Here is a 27,780-nt window from a genome sequence, read left to right on the forward strand (position 1 = left end):
GCTCCTGAATGGTCAGTTTGCCATCCAAAGTGTCAAGTAACCTAACAGTGAAAGTTATCTTTTCAGAATGCCTTACATCTGGAGTGCAGTCCAATATCATGGAGTAGTGTTTGGCACTCCTCTACCTTTTAAGAATATCTTGCTGCACTTTCTTCGCTAATAATTCAGTTATCTCATTTTGGATTGTTTTTCCACAGCAGTGATCTGTCACCTTCCTGGACAGTATGTATCACAAATGTTCCTTCATTATTTCATTGGACTTTCCTAGTAACTCCACCAAACCCAAGAAGTTCCCATTGTTTGTTGTGAAGAACCTGTCAGATGCGCTTCAGAAAGCCTTGCTATGTTTAGAAAGATACGGTATTATTGTCATGAGCCTCTCTAGAACGTTCTCCCAGTGTTTTGTCTCTTGTTTGATCACACATTGAAGCTTCAGGTCAATGCAATTATCCTGTTTTATGCTTTGCTCTGCTTCAACGCATGTTTGTCAGGAATTGAAATAACTGGGCAACTTTTCATGATGCACCAGAATCTGAGATGTGTGCTTCCAATCATTCAACCCCTCAAATGCTAAGAATGATTTTGGATTCAAGTCAAAGGGCTGCAGCAGAAACAGAAAATCTCATCAGTGGACTCCAAGTAAAGCAGACAGCACTGCTTCAGAACTTCACTTTTTTCAAGATTTCTGTATAAAAACATCATAGAAAAATGGTGATTCTGCTCATTCAGAGGAAAACCCATGTCCTTACTTTTGGTGCACCATTGGTCAATAGCAGATCTCAAATTTTGTCTCAGCTGTGACCATCTCATTAATACTGCGTGGGTTGTCATTAACAGATTTCAAGTATTTTTTTCATCATGTCTGAATCTTTTTTCATTACAATGATTAATTAAGCTTTTCATTTCTTGTTCTGTGCACCTGACAGCCTCTTCTTAGGTACTTGCAACATTTTGTTTGCTTCCAAATTTCATGGCTGGTAAAAAAAAAAAAAAGCATCCCAGCACACCCTGCCACACACTTGCACACCTTGGCATATGTTTACATACCCTGGCACACACCTACAAGGGTCAGGTCATGACTGGTGAAAGCTAAAACAAGCATCCCCACTCTTGCTGCTGCCACCAATAAGTAGGCGCCCCCCCCCGTGTAGCACAGCTCTGATATATATTACTATCCAGGCAGTTAAGGAAGTTTATGGCCTGTTAATTGTTAAGTTTATGGCACTGTTATTTACTTCACAGGTGTTAACTATCATCTCCTTTAGTTCCCTCAGCTGCCTGAATAGTAATCCCAGAGCTGCACCATGCTACTTCACCCTCACCTTTGCCTGCAGAGCTGCCAGCTGCCCCAGCTCTGGTTATATTTAAAATAACAGATTAATTAAACACATTTTAATTATTACCATAGACATAAGATTCATAATGCAACCATTGCACTGATTTTTAGCTTTGTTTTTATTTAACTCTGTTTCCTTTTATAGACACCTGATCTAATACATATTGAAACCAGTATAATTGTTTCCTTCACATAAGGGTCTACTTATATTAAATTATTGACAATCATTTTGCCTCTTGTAACTGTGCTTTGGAAGCCAAACAACTGTACACAAATCTAAAACATACATCTTATTTACATTTATTGTACCACAGCACCTGTCACATTATGGTCCCTGGAGCCTTTTCCAGTCAGAAGTACAAGGCAACGTTTTGCAAACAACAGGGATTTTCAGAATTAGAAGTGGGTTCACTGAAAGTACCCGTCTTTATAAAGTACTTCACTGAATAAATGCACGATGGGCTGTACCATGTTTTCTCCCCTTCACTGTTGGACTTCACACAAATACAGAATGTCTAGGTTGTGGTGTAATAAAGTCTGAACAATCTGTCTATTCATTTCTGGATACAGATGTTCCTTATACTACTGCTGTGAGTTTGAAAAGTGTTAGATCCTTATGTATAATCAATGCATTCTACTACTTGCAATACCACAATATAAATGCTACAAAATACCATATGGCTAGAAGTGAATGCTGGTAATTTCAGGGTTTTTTTTTTATTATTTCCCTCTTACAGGAAGGATACAATTATGGGGACATAATATTGCTGTAGACTGGGCTGAACCAGAAGTTGAAGTTGATGAAGACACAATGTCATCAGTTAAAATCCTTTATGTGCGAAACCTGATGCTATCAACTACAGAAGAGACAATTGAAAAAGAATTCAACAATATTAAACCAGGTAAGAAATGCCATAAAGCAGATTTTCAGCCATTAAGGTTTTAAATCCATTAAACTGGAAGACCTTTACAGTTATCTTAAAGTTAATGTGGTTGGTCCATTTCATCAAAATATTTCTTAATTTGTGGAACATGAATAAAAATAAGGTCTGGAAATGTTGAAACAATGTTTACTCAATAAAGGTCTTAGACATGCCCTGGTGAGATCAGATCATTAATAAACTGTTATTTTTTTAACTGACATGATTATTAACATTTTTAAAGCAAGGTAGTAAATCAAACCATCCAGTTGCAATTCAAAACAATGCCTAGAAAGTATTCTGTTTTAGTAAAAATGATTTTTAGTATGAGATATTTTGCATATAAGTTCTACATGACTTATTTTTGCAAAGATATTTTTATTTTGGCCTTTTTATACATGTTTTAGGCATTGTATCGTTTTAGTTACAAAAGGAATAAGAATATACTAATAAGACTGATACTTGTTTTCTGTATTCTTCTTCTATGAAATCTATCAAATAATTTTAAACACTAGTTCTCTCCCCAGTTGCCCATAGGAACTGTTTGATTTTCAAAAGTGATTCTTTCTAATAACACTTGCTATAAAACCTGTATGCCAAAGAATCGCAAGACTTCTATTTGCATTTTAAACACATATTTAAATTTTATTCAATTCAATGGTGTGCTACACTGTAGAATTCACATACAAAAAAAGCCTTGAAATCCTGTAAACTAAATCCCATATGTAGAAATATATTTCTACATATGGGATAGATATATGGGATAGATATATATAGACTAAAAAAAGAATAGAAAGAAGAAACAATATCAAATGAGGCTATCAGAAGAAATGGCAGCCATAGGAGAAAATAACAATTACTGACTTTTTGGGCAAATTATAACTAAAAGACCAAAAAAATTAGCCTACTTCCTGATACATAAATTCTTGAAGATACACAGGTCCTGTTTTTTAAAAACAAGTTTAACAACTTACTCATGGATGGTGTAGGAAAAGGCTTCATGCTGAAATAAATTTATGAACTTATTAAGCTACAAGTAGATCATGATCTCACATCTGAATCTCAAGTAAAATCATAAACATCTTCACTGAGAAATGTAGAGGCCTTGTTTTTCCTTGCCCAGAAATCTTCAAGGATTCATTGACTGGTGATATCCAATTTTGACCAAAATTTTTATTATACTCATTTTAGAAGGCATTTATCCAAAGCATTGCAATGAAATATAATGGCCCCAATTTTCAAAAATGGTGATAAGTCATTTATACAGCATTATTTGTGGTATTTAGCACTAAGCTAGTAATTACTTGACTTCATGTATCCACAAACTAAAGAAAAATAAGCTCTGTATGCTATTTCTGGCATGGTTCCTAAATATACCACTGTGTAATGAGACCTCAAATAATAATTGTATCATTAAAGGTAGATAGAGCCCTTCCAAAAGCAGAGGGCCTTTGGGAGGGGGAAAAAACATACTGAGTTCACAGAAATTGGCTGGCAAGTGGCCCCAAAACTATTTTTTTACCATGGGTTCAGACTGAAACATTGCAGCAAAGAGGTTTTTTACACTGTTTTCTTGTAGTGCAGGCCAGTCCAAGTTTGGAGTGGCCAGGGGCTGCAGGTTCCCTAGCCACATGCTGGATGGGCCACATACCTCCTGGGCTGCCCACCATGCTGCGCTGCATGGCAGGTACCTCGGCTGTACCACATAGCCAACATCCTCCCACTGTACCATGACAGTTTACCCCACACCATGCCATGCCATTTAGCATCTCCACATCCCCTTCAGATGCCCCTGAGCAGCATAGCTGTGGGCTTCCCTCAGCCTCACGGTCTGTGCCATCCTGCCCTGCCCGACCCCCTGAGGCAGGGGCAGGAAGTGGAAACTGGAGAAGGAAGGGGGAATGCAGAGACTCTAGCAGCACACAGACCAGAATCTCAAGGGCACAGGCGATGTGTCGGGGGTGCATGCAGGTGCACGTGCACCCCTGAGATGGGCCAGGCGCCCCCTGGAAGCGCCAGCCATGAAACCAGAAGTGGCAGCAAAAGTGCATTTCTGATTTCACCAGTTTTGCTGCTGGTGCTTCTGGGTTCGGCTATTGGCTGCTGCCTCCCCACAATCAGCGATCAGCCTCTGAGGGATCCTCCCCCCTTGTCAGTGATCTGGTGCATCCCCAGATTCAGGAGGCACCAGTCGCCCATGCTCAAGGGTCACAGGCTAACCCCTCAGGGTCTTCATGTGAGCCAACAGTTGGACAGCCTGTTATAGTATCCAAAATCCTAAAGGATCCTAGAGGTTGACCACAAGCCTTCAGAAGACGGGTTTCCTATGGCAGCAGGTGAATCAGATGGGCAGAAGTGGGAGAAATGTTCCTTCCCAACTGAAGGGAGGGAATGAACATTCATGCGAATACACATGCACACCTGCACACACACGCACATGCACACACACTTTAAGGAGGAAAGCAGAACTCAGCACACATTTGGGAACTCTAATACCTTTCTCCAGTTTTGCTGTATGCTGTTGGCAACACAACATGGTACAATAGGGATCAGATCCTCATCTGTACTGGTAGTGCTTGTATGCCCCCCTAGCATCTTTCCTTCTATGCATCGTCTTTTAGCTCACATTGCCACCACATGCTTATATGTTACATATACTTTATAGACCTATCCTGCTTTGTTCTGGGAGAGAATCACAATGGAGGTTCTCTCAAGAAAGTTGTAATTTTCTTGAGAAAACCTCATAGGCAGTCATGCCAATTAGTCTTTTGCCTTAGTGCACCTTACAGCAGACTCAACAAGGCTTTCTATATTTATCACAAAAATCCTACATTTTTCACTATCAATTTGTGCATATACTTATGCATTATCAACTATAAACTACTTGGATGCAGGTCCTGATGCACACCTCATGGCTTACATAGCCACTGGTGAGAGACAAAGCAAAAAAAGCACTGACTCGTCATAGGCAAAATCAAATATGCATAAAAGGAAACTACTGCTTTTAAGACTGTTGGAGTGCTAAGGCAACACAGATGTAAAAGTCCAGACAATCTGCAAGAAGTAAATAAAGCCAAAGTGGATGTGAATCAGATGTCGCTTGAAGCACTCTGAATCCATTGTGCAAACATACAACCCCAAGGGATTTTTAAGCAAACTGAATGTGAGCGTTTTGTTGACTCTGACTCTAAAGTAATGTAACCAGCTGACAGTAGCACTCACCCTTCACAGTGAAGACTAACAGATATAAAACTTAAACTCTTCCAAGTTGAACTTGAAGCTTTTTTTTTTTAAGTTACAGTTAAAAATTGTATTTTACATGTATATAGTTCTGGAATTCTGGAATACAAGACCACTCAGAAACCAAGGTCATGGCTCTCTCATAGTCTCTAAAAGTTGTTGTACTTGTTCTGATGACTTCATATGCTTTCCTTCTCAATCCTGACTCTGACAGTTTGATGTAGATAATTTTTTTTTCATATCTGAGAACAGCACTGCAAGATTGTTCTTGTAGCTATAATCATATATATAGCATCTGTAACCATAATATTGTTGAACTCTTCATATGCATCTGTAACCATATATGAAATCATATATAAAAACTAAGTAAAAAAACAAACAACTCTGTAACACTAATGCAAAGTATAAAAAAATGTAACGGGATAATATTAGGTCTCCAGAATGCCCATTCAGATGTATTAATCAAGATGCGTAATACTGTGAGTTGGTAATCAAACAAAAGTTTAAGAAACGCAGCATGGTATGTACAGTAATCATACATTTTATCCTGATTTTACTTTATTTAAGCGCAAACACAGCTTTTTCACATAAATTGTTATTAGAGTAAAGAGAAACTCACATGTGTTACATAAATATCTATGTTATCAGGATTTGGTTTGTAAAACAAAATGCTAAAAGCATAATCCAGAAAGTTAATTTGAATCTGAATTCCTTTGAAAAGGCAATTGCATAACTGATATTCCAACTTTTTCTGTAGGTGCAGTTGAAAGAGTAAAGAAAATCAGAGATTATGCATTTGTGCACTTTAATAACAGAGAAGATGCTATTGAAGCTATGAAAGCCTTAAATGGAAAGGTAAAATTTGTGTAGAGGTCACTGGTTAGGTTTATGATTAGTAGCATAGTAATTAGCAACATTGATCAGATTATTAATAGCTAATAAATCTAGTGAAACCATCCCTACTTTCTATTAAAAAGTTGTTTGTAACTTTCTGATTTCAACAAGATTATTTGCTTTTAGGACTTATTTGCAAATATTTTATACAGCCAAACTCTATCTGAATAGAGGCACCTCACCATAACACTATATCATTCATCCTTAGGAATTTGGATAAAACAGTTATCTGTTCTTGGAGAGATGATGCACTGTATTTCATTGATAAATTCTACCAAGCCCAGTGATACAGATTTTGCATGACTTATTCCATTTTGGAATTAGCCTTGAAGATGTGGTACTTACCATTAGCCTCACAATGAGAACTGGATTCCAATTTGTGTGCTTGATGTTGTTGTTACTTTATCATTTGAATTAGGTAGTGGAAAAACGGGTTTTACCTTAAGTTTAACCGTAACACTGTAGGTTTAAAATAAGTAGGTGAAAGGTGAACAACACTGAGTTTATATAAATTCTCCTGACTTCATAGCATTCTAGAGGGAAAAAAAGAGTGTATCTCAGATTTTCCAACACCAGCAAGTATAGGTCTCACAGCCCCTATATGCCATGGGTCTGGGTGCATAGAGTGGTTGATTCTGGCCTTAAAAGTATCAATGCTCCAAATCTCTGCTGCAGAAACCTACACACTGTTTCTCTTCCTTTCTGCTACCACAGAGATTTGGCTTCATTCCAGACGGCTCTTTTTCTTTTCCAGCCACCCCTATCTTGTCATTCGTATTAGCAAAACATAGAATATGAATGCTTTTGTGTAGAATTATCTCCAGTGATTTGGTATATTGTGCTGTGTGTGTTTCTACTGCGTTTTTTAAAGTATGCCTCTTTGTTTAAAGGTGTTGGATGGGTCTCCTATCGAAGTGTCATTAGCCAAGCCAGTAGACAAAGACAGTTACATTAGGTATACCAGAGGCACAGGGGGAAGAGGTACCATGTTGCAAGGAGAATACACATACACATTTGGACATGTATATGACCCTGCCACAGCTTACCTTGGAGCTCCGGTCTTCTATGCGCCTCAGGCCTATGCAGCTATTCCTAACCTGCATTTCCCTGCTACCAAGGGGCATCTCAGCAGTAGAGGCATTATCCGATCTCCATCAATAAGAGGTAAATTTCAGCTAGCTATGACTATGTCTATCATTGAAATCTATCAAGATAAAATGCCTGTAGGAGACTTTCCTTGAAACAGCTTCATAGCTAGAGTATGGACCAAATTTATGAAATCTAACATCCATCATATTTATCACTTTATTTATGCATCGCATTAAATCTACTACCACTAAAAATTTTTTTAAAAAATACAAGGTATGTATCAGGTTTGACCAAAAGGAAGAAACTAGTATGAAGTATCTCAGACGACACTCTCATGTAGCACTCACTTCAGAGTGTCTGAAAGTTGGGGCTCCTTCTGTGTCCCTAATGATTTGGGAATATCCCAAGTTTATCATTTAATTGTTCCTCACTACCAAGGAACATCACCTGAAACTGTGCCTTGGTCCTCATCTCTGGCACAGAATTGTCCTGACTGTCTTCTAAAACTCCCTGCTCTTATGCGCCATTTCCTTTCCTCCCTCACTATATGTTCTCTGCTCAATTTGGAAAATATCAACAGATCATCAGCTTTCTACCATTCAACACAGCCTGAGTTCCTGGACCTGTTGCTAAGAGAAGCATCAAAAGCTTTCCCAGGCTGGAAAAAAACCCACAGCCTTGAGAACCTGCCTTGTAAAAATGATGAGAACCCTTAGGCGGACACAGCTAGCAAAAAAATAAACTCTCCCTCATACCCTGAAGAGCAAACAAAAGCAAAGGCTTGAATGACTTTTGAATTAATCTTCCTCCAAAATAAACAAAGCAGAAATCCACCATTTTTGTCCCCTGAGGGAAAACAAACAAAACAAGATTTTTTCCACTCACACCCGAATTTGCTGCTTTTAGCTGGTAGTGGATTCAGTCTCAGCAGCCGGAGCAATTGATTTCCTCCTCCTTTTCATGGCCTCAGGATGGGTTTCAGTGCAGCCAGTCCCCAGTAAGCTTCTGAGCTCTGTTTGTGGACTCCTGCCTCCAGAGGCTGGTGCCCTGAGTTTTCTTAGCTATCCCAGCACCTCAGCAGCACTAGATCCCATCACAGAAAGTGACAAATCGATCTCCAAACAGAGAGAAAAACAGGAAAGTGCTTTACAAGATGGCCAGGGGCTGCTGCTGAAATGGTGGATCCTTTGAGTTATTTAGACAAGAAAGAATGAAGATTGGGTAGTTTTAGCAATATCTTGGTGTGTGTGTGTTTTGTTATTGCTGGTACTCTTGGTATCCTCTTGTCTCCACAAATATGGATACACAAGTTTGATTTTGGCCCCCTTCAAGGTAAACAATACTGTAATGATTTAAAATGAAAGCTCCTTTGCATAATATCTTTGTTTCCATTTTGGTGTCCTTCAATACATCAAACAAAAACAACTGAGGAGGATAAATAGGGCAGGGTGCCAGCTGCAGGCTGGAATTACCCATCCCAAGTCAGAGGCAGGTGGGCAGAAGCCACGACTCAGCCACTGCTGCCACTTGTCCCCTGGCAGCATGGGCAGAACGGCGGCAGCTGAACCCCCCACTGCTGAGTGCCCCTGAAGCGCCGTATCGACAGATCCAGCTGTTCCATAGCTTGCCAACACCTGAGATAGGTTATTGGGAAAGTCCAGTTTGAAACCCGTGCTTCAAATTTCTGTTAGATTAGGTCCCAAATTGAACCTTCAGGCTCAGATATCCCCTAATATGTTTAGATTTACAAATGCTAATATCTTTATAATAGACTGAAATGAATTACGGGGTTTTCAAAACCCATGTCCAGACATTGTCTGAAGTTAATTTCTAGCAGTAATGAACAAGAAATCAATTGGAGTTCACAGCCTATTTCCAAATGGAAAGATGTTCCAAAATAATGTCAGAACTGTTGTTTGAAACCTCAGGAGATTAGAGGAGGATTGAATTCACTAAGGGCCAGATCCAAAAAGGCCTAAACTCCTGTTGTGATCAGTAAGATTGGAAATTAGGCACCTAAATACCTTTTCAGAATATCCTTTCACCTTTAGAACTGATCCCTCTAAAAAAGGATTAAGAAAAATTAGGATTATGATATGGGAAATCTGCATTGCTTTATATTTTCTGTGGGTATATACATCTAGCAGGCTCTGAAACTTCTTTATAAAATATCAAAACTTCCAAATCCCTGTTACCTCTTCCTTAATGTGCTCTCACTTCTCAATTCCCTAACCCCCAATCATTCTGAAAGGAATCAGGTGGAAGTGAAAAAGACTCCCTAGTTCAAAGAGGAGAGGTTCTTTATATTCTAAATTCATTAAAATGTTTAAATTATACTGATGGGTGCTGATGGATAGTAATCAGTTTAAAACTTAGCTGTCCTTGTTACTGTGGAAATGCAAATCAGGTTAGAAAAGTGGCAAAAAAAAAATCAAATGTAATCTGTGCATGAATTCAATGGAAAATTAAGCCTCACAGTGACTGAACAAAACAGAGAAGATGGGAATTTAGGCATAAATAACTAGATTTTTCCTTCCGATTAAAATGTCTCAAGACCTTTAAGAAAAAAAAATAAGACAAGATGGGCTAAAAATCAAGGGTATAATGATGACATTACTACTAGAATTCAATGCAGACGAGATACTCCAAAGGTAAAGATAATCTTATAGATGTAAACTGTAATATGTTGATATTCCCTTGTTCACCATCTTCTAATCTGCAGTGAGTTTTCCAAGGAAACTGGCCTGCTCAAATCTTTCTGGCTGAAATTGCAAACAGTAAATATAAATTCAAAGAAACCTACAAAGTATTATAAAAATAAAAACAATTGTCGTTTAGATAATAGTTATATCTCTATAGCACTATTGTCCTTTTCAACAAAAGTAAAGTAATAACGGGAATTCCTATTGTGAGTTCTACTTCATGGTAAAAGTACAGTATGAACTTGCATCAGCTCTTAGCAAGACAACGGTCATACCCATCATCTTAGTAGGATCAGTGAGTGAGGCTAACTTTTCCAATGCAGTAAGAATCAGGGTAATTTTCCGGTGATTTGATTCAGTTCAATGCCTTCTTACATTCCTAGAAATTTACATGAATGTACCTGTAGGGGCTGCGGGAGTTAGAGGACTAGGAGGACGTGGCTACTTGGCATACACTGGTCTGGGTCGCGGATTCCAGGTCAAAGGAGAAAAAAGGGGAGAAGACAAACTCTACGATCTCCTGCCTGGGATGGAGCTGACCCCGATGAATCATGTCACATTAAAACCGCAAGGAATTAAACTTGCTCCTCAGGTATGTACAGTGAAAAATGGGGAGGGGCAAGGTTGGAGAGCTCTAGCCAGATCAATATTAGTCTTTTACATTTTCCCTAAGTTTTTGGAAAAACAGAAGAACAGGAGGAGATAATAGAATAGTCTCTGAATTGTTACTCATCTCCTCACCTGTGATGTTGATATATAGAGAACTACTAAAAGTTACTTTTATTAACACCATTCATTCTAAAAGCTGTTTTAGGGGATACTCCACCTACCTGTAAGACGATGCAAAGTTGGACAGTGTCCTTTGGTTACTTTTATTTCTCCCTCAACATACTCTGAGGTGGTACACCAATAAAAAAGATTCTAAGAATCTTAAGAATAATAAATTATTAATACTAGTTTTCTTTTTTAAAAGAAAAATAATTAATTTGGGGAGACAATACAGAACATTTAAACTGAGAAAAATAAGAATGGTATTGTGCTAAAAAAAGAAGAGTTTCTGCTTTTCAAAGCATAAGAAAGATGTGGACAAATTGGAGAGATTCCTGAAGAAAGCCCCCCTCAAAAATAAAAGTAGATATCTAGAAAACATGACATATAATGAAAAGCTTGAAGAACTGGGATTATTTAGTTTACAGATTAAAAGACTTAAGGATGATTTGATTATACCAGAAGGGTAGTTACAAAGAGGATGGTGATCAATTGTTCTGTGGACACGGGATAGGGCATAAATTGCAACAAGGGAAATTTAAATCAGATTTGGAAGACATTTCTAACAGTGTGGACTGTTAAACACTGGAGCACATTAGCGAGAGAGATTGTAGGCACTCTGTCTTCAGAAGTTTTTAAGTGCAGATCATATTAACATATACCTGTGATGGTTTAAACCAGAATGATACTACCTTGTGCAGCAAACTGGACAAGATGGCACATCAAGGTTCTTTCCAGCCCTATTTTTTATGAGTCCAGAGCTGTCCAACTTCTAAGCAGACAGGCTGAATGTCCCACAGGTCACACCAGCAAGGGCCACAGGCCAGTGGGCTGCACCAGGGCAAGCCTTGGACCTACTGGGCTGCACAGATGACCCCCTCTGCACTCACACCTGTGCACACTCTCCACTGCTTCACTGCACACCAGTGTGGGCGCTCTGCCCCCTATGGCTGCACCCAATGGCCTTTGGCTCACCCTCAGCTCCCCTGGCCATGTTGTACTGCACTGCCCTTTCCCCTGGGGTGGGAGCAGGCATTGGAAGCTGGAGCAGGCAGGAGGAGCCCAAAGATTCCAGCAGCTGCTGTTGTAGCCAGATGGGGACAGCAGTGGCTGGGCAGGAGCCCAGGGGCCACAACTTAACCCCTCAGGGGCTGCATGCAGACCACAGGCCACCAGTTGGACAGCCTGCTGTAATGTACCATAATAACATTTTACAAAGCTTGCTGCCTCAAAATTTAAACATGTTCTATTATGGCTCAGCAAATCAGTGGTCTCTGACTTTTGTGATTTGAATGATTGACCTCCGAGGGAAGAACCTGGCTGTGCAACCTTCCTTGAAAGATAAATGCTAAGCACCTGAAAACATTACCAGCAACCCTCTCTTAAAATTAGGAAAGAGAAATGTGCTATTAAACCAATCGTGAACTCTTTGCTACATGTAGAAACTCTCACTGAAATCATATAAAGTTATTTATGTGCAAAGTATTCAGGATTGAGGTTTAGACAGATAACAACCTAAGTCTCAAATAAGATCAAAATTGCCTGAAATTTTAAGACTCTGATCTTAATGACAAATACTTCCCCTCTCTTTTCCTTTAACTAAGTAAAGCAAAAGTCTGAATTCAAACATAGGACTGCAAGGCATATCTAAAGTCATCAAATCCACTGTCCTGTTTTTGCAAGCAATCATTTGTCCAACAGATCCACATTAATCTCACAACTCACAATCTCAAAGCACCCAAAAAAATTAAGGAAAAAAATCCGTTAATATGGTGGGGGGAAAGGTTACAGTCAATGAACTGCCACTGTAAGAGCCAGGAATTATTATATTGCTATGTGCTTGAACAATCTTAGGGAGAAGACCATGTCGTGTACTACAGAGGACAGTAAAAATGCTACAGTTCTTGCCCATTTGACTTGGAGAAAAAATTCCTTCTTGACCTCAGTATTAGCAATATGTTTGATTTGGACCACATAAGTACAGATAACTCCAGTCAGGTACCTGAGAGATTTCTAAGGACTAGCCGGAGGGTGAGTGCTTTCCAGGAATGCTCCCACCTCTGAGATGGGGTAAGAAGTGTTTCAGAAGAAAGCAACACCCCCCTCCCACCCCCACCCCTGCCAACTGGAAAGCAAATAAAGCATTTTTGAATAAATAAAATTCTTCCTGGCATCTTCAGGTGACAAAGAGAAGCCCCAACCCCTAGGATTAAAAGGTATCTGACACACAAAAATGAAGATTATGAGTTATGTTTATATCCATATATGCACTATTTATTGCTCCTATCCCATCATACTAATCCTTCCATAGAGTTATCAAGCTCCATCTTAAAACAATTCAGGTTCCTTGCTCTCACAAGTTTACTTGAAAGACCATTCTAGACCTTCATTCCTCCTCCTAATTTCCAGTCTAAATTTGTTCATGGTGAGTCTTTAGCCATTTGATCTTATGTCTGAGGTGACCATATGTCCTGGATTGGCTGGAACAGTCCCAGATTTCAGCCCCAGCCAGCCAGTGAAAATGAAAACGAGCATCCCGGGCACAGGGCATGAGGCTCAGAGGCAGAGCAGCAGCAGCTGTGAAATAGGAAGCCCAGCAGACAGCAAAATTGCTCATTAACATTAATTGTTATTTCACAGGTGATTGATAACACCTGGTGAAAGAAAGAACAATAGGTCATTAACAGGCCATTGACTTCCTGAAGCCATCGGAGGGTGCGGGCAGTATCCCGGATTTTGCATTGTCCCATGTGGTCATCCTATTTATGCTGATATTGTTCTTTAATTTAAACAACTTCCTCCCTCCCTGATATTCGCTCACCAAAGAGGTTTATACAAAGCAAAACCACTCTCAACATTTGTTTTGCAAAAAACTCTTTTAATCTTCTCTTATAAAATAGGTTTGCTGTTCTCCTAATCATATAAGTTACCCTGCTTTGTACCTGATCCAGTTTAAATTAATACTTGTCCGTGGGCACATCTACACAAAATGCTAAAAAGCTACACAAGCTGCTAAAAATAACCATGCGCTGCTGGCTTTCTTTTGTTCCCACTCTCTTTTATGAACTATAGTGTCTGGTTAGAGTACAACACCCTTATTCACTCTATTGCTGAGTCCAGAGGTAGTCTCTCCCATACCGCAAAGAGAAAAAGCGGTGTACACCAAGCAGTGTACCAGCACCTCCTGGGTGCTATAGGTGTTCTCACAAATGTTGCTTGTGAGGTTTCAATGTGCTATTCCTCATTGTAAAAGAAGACTGTGAGTTAGCACAATAATTGTATATATAGTACAGGGGCTGGCAGTCTTTTTACGTTGCAGAGCAGAACAATCCAGCTCCATTCTGGTGTGGGCTGGATGACTTCAGCAGTGCGTCAGCAGTGAAGGTGTTTCCCTGCACCCTTGCTGAGACCAGGCAGTTGGGAGCTGTGCCAGTGCTGGCACCACCTTTTCCCAGCTGGGGCACCAGCACAGGTTGCAGCTGGAGGGAGCTGCGCCAGAGCTGGGCAGCTGGGAACTGCCCCCACACTGCTTCCACTGCTTCTCCCCAGCTTCCCCTCTAACTGCAGCATGGGAGTAGCTTCCAGCCAGTGGGGAGCTGCACCAAGGCTGGGCATCTGGAAGTTGTATCTGCACTGCAGCTGCCTCTCCCCCAACAACCCACCTGGCTGCAGCACAGACACAGCTGGAAGCTGCCCCACCCCAACTCAGTTCCCCACTGGTTGGAGATCATGCCCATGTTGCAGCTAGGGAGCAGGGAGTGAGGAAAAATGGCAGCAATGCCAGCTGCCGAGCCCCAGCAAAGACAGAAGCAAAACCTTCTAGTTCTGCAGCCCAGATTTAGCCAAATTCTAGTATAGCGCAATGCATAAAACATCTAAAACATAACAGAAAGCTTCTCTGTCTCTCAAACCATTGACCTGAATTTGTGATTCTCCTGGGATGCAAGTATTCCAGTGCCAAAGTCTGAATGTTGGTAGTTAAAGCCAAAGGACCTTTAACGATTGTGAGAACTCACAAGGGACATCCTTAAATGTAACTGATATTGACATTTATTTAAAATTAAACTTTTTCTGATAAAGTTGCTTCCATAGGAAAGTACAGGGACAAATTTAGGGGTGAGCATAAATTACTCTAAGGGACAATAGTCTGGTACAGGCCAAACCTTTCAAAATGTAAATGACTCTAGGGCAGGAAACGGAGAGCAAGCTAGAGGGAGGGTAGGTTATGTAACTAGATACTAGCCTGAATGGAAAAGAGCTCAATGTTCTAGTTCTGGTTGGACAGAAGCTATCCCACTGCTTTTTATCCATTTCATCCAATGAGGGATTAATAAAGTTGCAGTGCTTTAACAGGAGTTAAGAGTGCAGAACTCTGGAATGCAGAAGTAGAATTACTAAATTAGAATTCAAAGGAAATTATCCAGTGCTACATCAAAGTAAAACAGTTAATGGACTAAACTGAAATGAATCAGATGTAGCCATGTGACAATTATCTTTATCAATTAAGTGGTGTTTGAAAATTTCACGTTTCTATTAATTTTAGAGTTCACAACCTATTAAACCACCAGAGCTTCTATTTCTTCTTACATTATATTCAAGAAGAGACATGCCATCTACAGATGAAAACTCATGGAAAGTAATGGACCTTTGCAGTGGATGAGCCTGGAGATGGGCCAGACCATTAAAGTGTGGCTCTAACTGTAGTAAATCTTTTTTCTTTTATAGATCTTAGAAGAAATCTGCCAGAAAAATAATTGGGGACAGCCTGTTTACCAGCTTCATTCTGCGATTGGCCAAGATCAAAGACAACTGTTCCTGTATAAAGTCACTATACCTGCCCTTGCCAGCCAGCAACCTACTATGTATGTAACTATATCATTTTCTGTGCTTTTTAATGGGATTTTTAAATCAATGTATTTAGCATCATTACTCAAAAGCAACTATACAAGTTGGTTTTTATAGTCATTTCAAATTTTGGAAAGCAGAATAAAATCCTACAGACTAAAAGGGATAAATACAAATACCAGCCATTACCTATACTGTCTCTGCTCAAGTAAAAACTGCATGAAGCCCACATAGCCTTTCTTTAAATCTCTTATATGCTGATAACAATTTCTTCAGAAACTTTAGGAAGAAAAAGCAATTTGTTGGGATGTCACCAGATTTTGGATCAAAATATAAAGATAGATCCTACCATAGGCAGATCTAGGATTTTGAAAAGGAGGGGTGCAAATACTGGACAGCATAATCATATGTAACACAACATATTTTTCTCCAGTTAAAAAGAAACTGGAAGTTTCACTAATATGTTAGGAGCTGAGGACTCAATTACTCAGTTTAAATTCGAAACAAAAAGAATTGTAACTTTATTGGCATGTGCATTAATCTGCTATATTTTGCATAAAACACAGCAAACTAGGCAAACATAATTAGGTTCATAAAAAAAATCTGGTCTTCTTCAGCATCTTGACAGTGCATCCATTGTTTCACTGCAAGTTATTTCCACACCTGAGTTAATGTTCACTTGAGTTAACATTTCCACACTTGAGTTAATGTTTTTAGCTGAAGTTGAAAAGAGTCTGCAGGGCTATGAAATAGAAACTACATTACCAGGAGCAGTTAACGGACAGTAGAATTGCAGAAGAAAGGATAGCTTGGATTGTGGAATATCAGGACCATTCAAAAAGAAAGGGTAATTAACATCTGTGGAATGAAAAATTTAGAAGGAATGAAATAGATTATAATGAGTCATGAAGTCAATTGACTCCCTCACTGTTGCCTGAATCCTGCCAGGCAGTTGGTTTTAAACTCTGAGGGAACCAGGAAGCAAAGGAGAGTGTGACTGCACCAGTGCACACCCCCTCATCCGCATTTGGATCCTACTTATTATAATCTTCATCATTCTAGAATATTATTATCTAAGCACCTCACTGAATAGTCCAAACTCTGATATGTTTCCCCTTGGCCTAAAAATGCAATTTTGGGTATGCTAATCTGTGACTGAACGATTTGAAAGAATGTTGTATTAAAAACATGGTTTGATTCTGATAAAATGAACAAACAAACTGGAACACTGTAAGGTGCAAAGAGCCTCAAAATTAGCTAGCGCTTTTGATCTTAATTGTGTTTGATTCAGTTCCAATCTGTAAAATAGAGACAATAACACCCCATTACTTCACCATATTGTTGTGGAGATTATTTATATTTGTGACATACCCAACAAACATATTAGTGAAGACTATAGAAAATTAATCACTTTGTCTTCAGAATAGGGTTTAAATAGTGTTAATTGAATAAGGCATAAGCACATATCAAACAATAACGATAACATAAAATATTTAATAGCGGCTACTGTAGGGAGCACCGTTCATCCTATGCACTGAATGAGTGTACAGTTTTCTGAATATATAGTAGGTAATCATATGAAGAACATGCTCAACTAATTTGTAATGGATGCTATGAGATTTTGAAATTTTTAAAAGTAGTTAGGTGAATTGGATGTTGGAGAAAGTTACTGAATAAGGCACGATCATTTGCTACTAAGTAGACAGGAAGTCAGAGGCTTATTCTTCTGGGCTAGGGACAGATATTCAAAAAGCCTGAGCCTGAATTGATTCAATCTTTGAAGGTTAGTCTAACCTGCAAAGCTTGACCTGATTTGAAGGTGGATAGACATTCCCTTCTCATTCCAGAAATGCAGGCACATGCCTTCAGTGGCTCAGGCTAGAAGCTGGGGGCTCTAGAAAAGCCCTCCCTTCCCTTCCACAGGACTGACCTGAGGGGTGTATCGCCAGGCCCAGGCAGGACACTATGATTAGGGACCCCTCCCCCATCAGCATTTAACAGGCCATCAGAAAAAGTCTCACTCATTACAAGCTCTTCTTAAACAGCTTTTTCCAAAGGAAGGAATGCAGGGCCATTACCATCTGAGCTGTTGATTACCTCCCAAAAGCCCTAAGAAGACACAGTCCTATCCACCTTACACAGCATTAGCTAGCATACCACATGCTGGCTACAGTCCGTGCCGTGAGAGAGATGAGGAAGGGATCTCTGCTTAAGCAGCGAGTGGTGAGAGGTGGGATGCAGGGCATGGGAAAGCCAGCAAACCCTGCTGTGCCTGCAAGTCTCTGATGAGCTTCCACCAGGGAGCAGAGGGAAGGGACCAGCCCTGCTGTGGAGCAGAGAGCCCTGCCCAGCTCAGAGAGCATGCCGGGATGCTGGGGGTGTCTGGTTTAGCTTAAACCAGCAAAGGATCTGGGACAGACATTGCATAAACCAGTTTGAGCCAAATCAGTTAAGTCTGATACTAAATTCAACCAGGTTTATCTCAAATTGGTTTATGTGCACTGAATATCTGTTCTGTTAGAGGTTTAAACCATTTTCTGATTATTTAAACTGGTTTATGGGTAATGTTTGTCCCTAGCCCTGGATAGATCCTGGTCCTTCCTCCCCAAAACTACTCATTTGGAGCACTGGAGGTTAAGGGGAAGAATGTTGATTGGTCCTGAAAGGAAAAAAGCAAGAGGAGATAAAGGAAAAAAGATGGGTGATCAATGCTCAGCACTATGTTTTCTCTGGTTAAAAGAAAATTTTAATGGTCTTTTCGAATATCAATCCTGGAGTTAGATGCTTAGTAATTATGTGTGAGTATTTAAGTGATTTTGCAGAAGCCATAAAATAGAACAAGAATAATAATTTAATTAATCTGAAAAATCTGCAAAGTAGCCTGAGATGAAGCTTATGATGGGAACACTGAAAACACTGGTACAGTGCAAGGAGGGTGCATGCCAGAGAAAAGTCAGGCTATGACACTGTACAATTAATAGTTGGATCACAATGCATACACACAAGAAAACTGCATTGCACTTGAGCAGCTGTAATTCTGACATTTCCTAAGGCTGAGCACTTGACTTTGTTAGCTTTAGAGCTCTTTTAACATAGACTATTTTTCTGTAATTAGTAGGGTTTTTTATTCCAGTCAGTTCCCCCTGCTTGTCATTTGTTCCCTCTGTGTTTGAATCAGACAAGTTGCACTGCCCAAAAGCCCAGAGAAAATATTGAGGGCACTTGAAAGATAGCCTCCCTGCTCCTATTTCTGGTGTTTAGGACCAACACAGCCCACAGAAACCCAGGACTGCAATTGCAAGAAAATTCCTGCTCAGGCTTTGGTTGGAACGTGAACTTGAATATGTGCAAAGTTTATTTTTCAGCGACTTAAAAGTGTCGGTGGATTGTAACTAAATGGCAAAAAGCAACCCCTCTGCACATAGAGACTAAAATGCCTCAAAATGGTCATTGCTATTTTTAAAAGGGATATTTTTTAATCTATTTTCTCTCACACCATTATTAGAAACTGAATAGTTTTGGCTGAAATAAAAATAGAATAAATAAAAATCAGTAAGAGGCAGACACTCCTCAAGGAAAATTAAGATGCAAATCATTCAATTTTGGCAAAGTAGTAAATAACTAAAATGGATCTTATTATGAGACATATCAGCTAAAGTTCAAAATATGGGGTGCTGTTACCACTCCACCCTCAACAGTTATAACAATTAGGAATCAAGTACTGTACACTCCTATTGCTAATGATAATAGCAATAGAAATTAATGATAGTTTAGGTCTGCTTCACAGGATTACACCGCATCAAGTAATCCAGAAATATTAATGAGAGATACTTGGCAAACGTCCATTATCTATTTAAAGCTGGTCTTTCCAGTTAGGGTGAGTTAATAAAATAAGCAGGAAACCTTTTCAGCATGAACAGTAAACCTCAAGCTGATAGCCAGCCCATATGTAAAAGTCTATACATTTAACTAATTGTTTTTCTTTTTGTGATTTTTTTCCAAATATTTTGTTTGTTTGAAATCTTAATGCACCGTGCGTTCCTACTGGATCAAGAGATATGGACTGTCAAGCAGTTAAGCATACAACAGTAAAAGCAACTAATGTTTTGTATCTGATTCACAGACATCCTTTCACACCTCCCAAGCTCAGTGCATATATTGACGAGGCCAAGACATATGCAGCAGAATATACCCTTCAGACCTTGGGCATTCCCATCGAAGGCACAGAGGCACCTGCTGCAGCACCTGCTTTTCCAGGTATGTGAAGGTCTGTACTGACACTGTCTTGTTAACTACTGATTCTATATAGTGGGATTACAGTGATCTTTTGACTGAAGCCTATGTTTCCATTCTTCCTTGTCCGTATTATTCATATATGAGATGATATAATGGCCTATGTAATGACAGCTTGCTGGGATGAGGATGGATTTTGAAACATCATATTATGGCCAGAGGTATTGGAGGAGAAAATTTGTCTAAAAAAAAAAAAAAAAAAGAAAACTGAAGAAGGGGCTAGATCTACTTGAGAATTTTCACAAGGTTGAGGGTTGTCCAGTTCTACAGTTGTGTTGGTCCATTAGGCAAAGGGTACTGTAACAAAGGGTACTGGCTCAAAATATAAGTTGTTTCACACTTCTTCAGATTTAGAAGGCTACGGGCTTATTGTTCCATTTTGAGTAAAGATCCCTAAACAGGTTTTAAAATTAACCAGAATGCCTGGGAAAATTATAGAGAACAAGCCAGAAACATAAACCCAATTTACAGGCATTGCATTTACAATATTATGTACTGTGGATGTGCTTATGATGTACTGGGAACCCCTTGTGCCAAACTGCACACAAGGCATGCATTAATCAGAACTACTGAACTGTATGGAGCATCTCAAGGATGAATTCAATAAAAAAAATCTATTCAGCTTCCTGCCACAGAAGTCCGCAAAAGCCACAGAAAAATCAATTTGTCTGGGTTGGTGAAGGCTTCCGTAGTATGTTAGCCAAATGGACTTTTTATTGAATCTAATCCCCATTTACTGCTTAATTATAATCTCTCCTGTTCTTTCACCCTCCCTTATTTATTTGTCTTGGAAGTTTGACAAATAGATGTACATTAAAGTTTCTGCCTACAACACACACTGCCAGTGGTAGATATCCTTGGTCAATGATGGCTGCAACTCTACTTATCCCTGGCCATATCTATATGCTCTGCTCTTGGCATGGCTATAGATTTCCCTGTCCCTGTTGCCCTTGACGGCTTCTTCCATTTTGACCCATTCAATGATTTTCACAGTGGATGGAGTGGAAACTGATATTAACATATTGAATAGAGGCCTACAGAATAAAGCTGAGCAAAAACAGGAACCTCTCCCTCAGGGGAAATTCTGATACTTGAACTTTTTTCATCCTGAATTGAATAAAAAAGTTAAAACATCATCATGGCAAAGCATTTTGTTTTGATTTGTTGAACTGACCTGAAATGCCTACCTTAAGTATGATCAACATTAAACTGCATTTAATGACACATCCATCATGGGAGTTCTAGTCTGGGTTCCCTAATGTCCACATCTCCTACTGGCCAAACTCCTTGATTATACCACATCTCCCTTTATTCCCCAGAAGTTATGCAACTTCCATAAAGCACCACATTGTTGGTCAGAGAATGGACCGTTTTGTATGGGAAGTGTTGTGGGAGGTGTTGACCACTCAAGTAGTTTGGCCTACAGGACAGAACAGAGGCCAATAGACCATGCAGTTTATGCTGACTTGTTTCATAACTAACTAGGGCCAATTCAACGAACAGAAATATTTTGATCTAAGCCAAGTCAAGCCAAAGCAAAATATTTTGTTTTGTTTTTTTTCAATAAATGACTATCAATTAATGTTAGCAAAACTGAACATTTTCCATGGAAAACTCATTTTGTTTGGAAATGACATTTTCAGGCAAAAAAAAAAAATCTTGATAGGAAATTCCCAAATACTTCTACTATGTAGTCATATATGGTGGAACTTTCATAGAAGCATACAAAGTTGGGTTGGAAGGGACCTCAGGAGGTCACCTAGTCCAACCCCCTGCTCAAAGCAGGACTATCCACAACTAGATCACCCTAGCCAAAGTTTTATCTAGCCAGGTTTTGAAAACCTCCAAGGATGGAGATACCACCACTTCTCTGACTAACCAGTTCCAATGTTCTACCACCCTTCTATTGAGAAAATTCTTCCTAATATCTAATATAAACCTCCCTTGCTGCAACCTGAGACTCTTATGCCTTGTTTTGCCATCTGCCACCACTGAGAAAAGTCTAGCATCATCCTCTTTTGAACCCCACCCCCCAACACACACACACATACTTCAGGTAGTTGGAGGCTGCTATTAAGTCCAGTCTCAGTCTTTTCTTCTCTAGACTAAATAAACCTAATTCCCACCATCTTTCCTCATAAGTCATGTCCCCCAGCCCCCTCACTGTTTTTTGTCATCTTCTGCTGGACTCTCTGCAATTTGTCCACATCCTTTCTGTAGTGGGGGGGCTCAAAACTGAACACAGTAGTCCAGATGAGACCTCACCAGCACTGAATAAAGGGGAATGATCATTTTCCTTCACCTACTGGCAACAAACATAGCAATGGAGCCCAGTATGCTGTCAGCCTTCTTGGCAACAAGGGCACACTGCTAGCTCATATTCAGCTGATTATCCACTGTAACCCCCATGTCCTTTTCTGCAGAGCTGCTGCCCAGCCAGTCAACCTCCAGCCTTTACTGGTGCATGGGATTGTTCCATCCTAAGTGCAGGACTTTGCACTTTTCCTTGTTGAACATCATGAGATTTCTTTTGTACCAATTCTCCAATTTGTCTAGGTCACTCTGAATCCTAGTCCTACCCTCCAACATATCTACTACTCCCCACAGCTTGGTGTCATCTGTAAACTTGCTGAGGGTGCTCTCTATGCCATCTTCCACGTTGTTGATGAAGACATTGAACAAAACCAGCCCCAGAACCCACCCCTGGGGCACTCCACTTGATACTGGCTGCCAACTAGACATTGAGCTATTGATTACTACTCTCTGAGCCCAATGCTCCAGACAGTTTTCTATCCATCTTACAGTCCATTCATCCAGCCCATACTTCCTTAGCTTGCCTGTGAGAATGCTGTGGGAGACTGTATCAAAAGCCTTGCTAAAATCAAGGTATACCACATCCATCAGTCTCCCTGCATCCACAGAGCCAGTCACCTCATCATAGAAGACAATCAGGTTGGTCAAGCCTATCTTGCCCCCAGTGAATCCATGCTGACTGTTCCTAATCACCTTTTTCTCCTCCAAATACTTAGAAATGAATTTCTTGAGGAACTGCTCCATGAGTTTTCCAGAGACTGAAGTGAGACTGACCAGTCTGTAGTTACCTGGATCCACCTTCTTCCTTTTCTTAAATATGGGCATTATGTTTGCCCTTTTCCAATCATCCAGGACCTCTCCTTATTGCCATGAGTTTTCAAAGATGATGGCCAATGGATGTGCGATCACATCAGCCAACTCCCTTAGCATCCTTGGGTGCATCCCATCCAGCCCCATGGACTTGTACATATGCAGCTTTTCTAAGTAGTCCGTAACATGTTCTTTCACCAACATTACAAATGATAAACATCTCTCCTCATCTCCTTAATATGTAGTATTCCTTCTGGACACATTTGTGGTAGGAAGTGTGGTAGTGACTGGTAGCACATAATTTTCATCATTTATGTGGACATCTCCTCCAAGATACATGGTCAATATCTTTTATTACATATCCTTCTTGTCCTGCCCTCCCCATATGTGAAGTGGATCTTATGGGCTTATGGTAACTTGTATTATTAGTTCAGAGACAGCTAAATACCGGGAACACATAATGCTATAAAAATAGGGACATTTTGGACAATCATGGGTTTAACAAATAACAGGTAAGTAACTTTACTAATCACATAGTGTTACTACAGGTATGATCATAATGAAGAGGAAGTTTATCACGAGGGTAACAGCTGCTTAACACTGGGTGCATCTACACAAGACACTAAGGTGATGCAGCATTGGTGGGCACTAAGTGTGATGCCGCCACTACCACACAATAGCAATGAACTACTGTGCAGTAGAATCAAAAGCAACCTGTGCACCACTGTGCAATAATGGAGGGTACTGCACAATCATTTAGTATTTGCTAAGGGGAGTACTAAATGACTGCACAGTACCAACTGTGCAGTCAGGCACATGTAGACATGCCCGCTGATGTTGTCAGATGTAAATATGTTCAATTTAACACAAATAGGCTATTACAGTGAAATCTCCATATGTTTATTTCATACACAAAGGATGGTTATCACAGCTGTATCATTCTCTGTGGGTGTACTTAAAAGATATGCTTTATTTATGTCTGTTTTCCACTACAGGATACACCATCACCAATGCAGCTGCAACTGTAGCAGCTACACAGCTGAAACAAGCAATGACACTGGGACAAGATCTAGCAACTTATGCAACATATGAAGCATACCCTGCCTTTGCTGTGGCCACTCGTAGTGATGGTTATGGAACTTTTTAAAAGATTTAGTCTACTTGTATTTAAATCAATACTTTCTGTTAATCAAGTGGGGGGGGGTAACTACTTCTGTCTGTTAATTATTATGATCTCAGAATTTTAAATCTAATTTTAGAAGATGGATTAGTTTAGTGATAGTTTTATACTTCTAGGCTGAGAATTTTTTAATTGTTGGTATATGTTTCATTATAAATTAGTTAAATTAACTTTCACACTTAAATAAAACAAGCAAAAACTGAAGACAGCAACAAAACAGAAACAAAAACCCATTTTTGCCCAGAAAATAATTCTTAAAATTTCTTAAGTATACATCACTGTGCATGTTTACATGTAATCATCCATGCTGAAAACAGAAACATTCCCAATGAGCTGCATCTTTAAAGTGTGTGATTTAATCAGACTTGTGATTGGCTAACTGTGATATCAAACTCATGTTCATACTGCACAATTAGTGCACAGTTCTAAGACACATAGGGCACATCCAGATAAGTGTGCACCTGTTGCAAACCAATTGCACTGCACATTCAGGCATAAGCTGTGCTGCTAATTTGCAGTGGAGTGGGTTTTTTGACATTGGGAGATACTGAAAAAAGCAGGGTGGTACATGTGGTGGCAGCATGTGCCTCCCAAAAACAGAGTCCGGCTGTCTAGAACCATATTCCAGCTGCCAGCTAGGTTCTGCACATTGAATTGCCACTCTTGGAGCCCCAGGAGGCCCTCAGGACCGCAGGTAAGGCTGCTGGGGCCACCCAGACACAACTATATGCCACTGCTATTTGTTCCTGGGGAAACACACGTGCATACTCATCTCCCACTTCCCTTGATGCTGAATATCTCTCACTAGAACATTAGCATATCATACAAATGGACTGAGCAGGGAATAAAAAAATGTGTGAGCAGGACTTAGGGTGAATGAAAGAGAACAGAAACCTCTCTCCAGGATGCTAAATGGTAGTGGATTTTCTCCATGGGCTGTACTTTACCTCCCAGCAACTTCATGACAGTAACGTTAAGAAATTGTTGGGTACTTCTCCTCTTATCCTCAGAAAGCTCAGGAGACTAGGGGTGTGCAAAACAGGCCGTATTCAAATTGGATTTGGATTTGGCTCAGCTCAGGGGATGGTGATTCAATTCTCTGATTTGGATCACTGTCCCAGTTTGGTTCGGTTGAATCTAAAAATGAAGATTCGATTCTGATTCAGAGAATCAGTGATTCAGCCATAGACACAGCTTTATATGTTTTTTCTACATAACTTGAGGTACCAGGTATGGCTTGTGAATGTTGAGATGGTGGGGCAGATGGAGCGTCCTACAGGAGTTGGGGGGGGCACCTCTGAGCACCCAGGGGACCCACCCCTGAACCATCCCGGCTCAGCGATTTGCTGTGGGGGGACCCCGGGTGGCCCCCCAGACCCAGGAGGCACCAGTCGCTGAGTCGGGGGGCAGGGTGGGTCCCCTGCAGGCTCCGTGGCAGACCCAGAAGTGCTTCTGGTCCACTTCTGGGTCCGCCACCAAGCACGCTGGGAACCCCTGTGTTCCCTTGGAACACTCCATCTGCCCCACCATCTCAGTATTCACAATCCACCTGGTACCTTGAGGTATGTAGAAAAAATGTATAAAGCTGTATCTGTGTCCGAATCACCAAATCTCGCTGAATCAAATCAGAGGCTTCTGAGTTGATTCAGAGAGATTAATGGGTCTCCTGATTTGATTCAGATTCAGAGATCTGGCTGCTGAACTGGGCCAAATCTCCTCTGAATCAAATCAGAGATCAAAGCTTTGCACAGCCCTACAGGAGCCCCCTTACTCCTCCACAACAAAAGTATCCTTCCTCCCTATAACAAAGTACCCTACAATACCCCTATACCCAGGTTTGTTATCCTCTTTGTATCCCCAGTGTATAGCTGTTCAGTTCTCATTATACTAGCCATCTGAGTTTCTTTCTGCCTTTCTTCTTCTGTGCATTTAGAGTGAGGGATTTTTGTCTTGTCCAATGTGGGATTTTTGTCTTGTCCAATGTGGCAATTCACATTCTTCAACCAACAGAGTGCTGATTTTCTGCCTGTTCATTGCTCTGAATCTAATCAGTTATATGTGCCTTGATGAAGTCCACCAAACTGGAAAATACTACTATATATTTGGCCAAACCAACAACATGTAGAATGTTAAGTCACCCATTTTTGCATAGAGATCCTTCACATACCTATAACCTCCCCCACTTTGAAAACTGCACATGAGGCCATCTTACAAAATAAGTATTAAATTAAGTAGACTAAATGAGCTTTTATCACTTACTTTTTTTAAAATTCTGCCCATGTCAAAAGTCAGTAAATACTGACAGCAAAAGACAGTGTTCATAAATTAGCTTACAAGCCAGCGTTCAAGTGAGTGCATGCTTCAGAGCTAATTTTTATAGTAGTGAGTACATAGGCAGTTATTGATATTTTATCTTTCACCACATAGTCTCCATAGAAATATGCAAAAACCTAAACAAAATAAATTAATCTTATCCAATGATCCTGGTATCCTGGGCAATGTACACATTAGACAAATATCTGTTAATCATACCAGAATGTGGACTAAAAGCCTAAGTCACAGCTCTGAAAAGACCCATATGACTGGTTTCTTTAAAAAGACATCCCAGGAGGCTTGCACTTTGAAGTGAGCAGACTTCCAGCTTGTATCCCATTGTATCTCTATAATATGCAAAACCGTGCTAGTTATCTAATTGTGCCCTCAGAACAATGGGAAAATTGTCAAATTTCATAGGAGAGAAGTTCAGTGGAGTCCATTAACTGCCAGACTTTGCACTTTTAATACTGTAAATATGTAAACATATTGATCTTCAGTTCTATAATCTGTCGCCTTGAAATAAGCCTGAAGCACCAGATCTAAATCCTAACTTCCCAAAATTCAGAGATATTTGGATTCGACGTTTGATTTAGATCCAGCTCTGATAAATAATACACAAGCTAACAGTGGCATATGCAAAATTACAGAAGTTTCACCTAATCAAGATTAGCAGTTTGCAATACTCAGAATAAACTGGAAAAATCAGTACTGTAGATTGTTCGTACAATGAACAACCAAGCACCAGAAATGACATAGTTATTAAAGTGCTGACCGTGGCAATCACACAGTGCAATACAAACTTGTTTTTAGAGTTTTAGAGACGTCATGTAATGGCTGTGAAGGCTCTCTGATGAGAACTGACCTCATCTTAACAGCATTCTCCTGAATAGTGCTGCAATTTTCTGGAGTTCATATATCCAGAAAGCAAAATAAAAAAATCCTAACCTAAGCTTCTGGCTTCCTAAATTTTCTATATGAAATCAACAGTATACATACATATATTTTCTTGCACAATTAGAAGTAACAAGCAACTAAGAACTAGTACTGTCAAAAAGAGATAGTAAGTGCAAAAAG

At 39.9% G+C, this 27,780-nt stretch overlaps 1 protein-coding gene across 3 annotated transcripts in view; it reads left to right on the top strand.

Annotated features, from left to right (window-relative positions):
* Positions 1-25,942, top strand: part of A1CF (APOBEC1 complementation factor) — a 66,831-nt gene extending 40,889 nt beyond the window's left edge. The window contains exons 6-12 of one of the 3 annotated variants that reach the window (XM_090057905.1): positions 2,074-2,238; positions 6,254-6,351; positions 7,281-7,554; positions 10,565-10,773; positions 15,675-15,811; positions 19,918-20,051; positions 24,206-25,942. In XM_090057905.1, coding sequence (XP_089914031.1) covers positions 2,074-2,238; positions 6,254-6,351; positions 7,281-7,554; positions 10,565-10,773; positions 15,675-15,811; positions 19,918-20,051; positions 24,206-24,357 — 1,169 coding nt within the window. In that variant the 3' untranslated portion in view covers positions 24,358-25,942. Of the gene's footprint in view, positions 1-2,073; positions 2,239-6,253; positions 6,352-7,280; positions 7,555-10,564; positions 10,774-15,674; positions 15,812-19,917; positions 20,062-24,205 lie in introns of all 3 variants that reach the window. The other 2 variants (XM_090057906.1, XM_090057907.1) reach the window with 2 other exon arrangements.
* The last annotated feature ends 1,838 nt before the right edge of the window (positions 25,943-27,780 follow it).

Source organism: Crocodylus siamensis, chromosome 7 (assembly GCF_052110815.1).
Source record: "Crocodylus siamensis isolate JL-2025a chromosome 7, ASM5211081v1, whole genome shotgun sequence".
In the NCBI taxonomy this organism is placed as follows: Eukaryota; Metazoa; Chordata; order Crocodylia; family Crocodylidae; genus Crocodylus; species Crocodylus siamensis.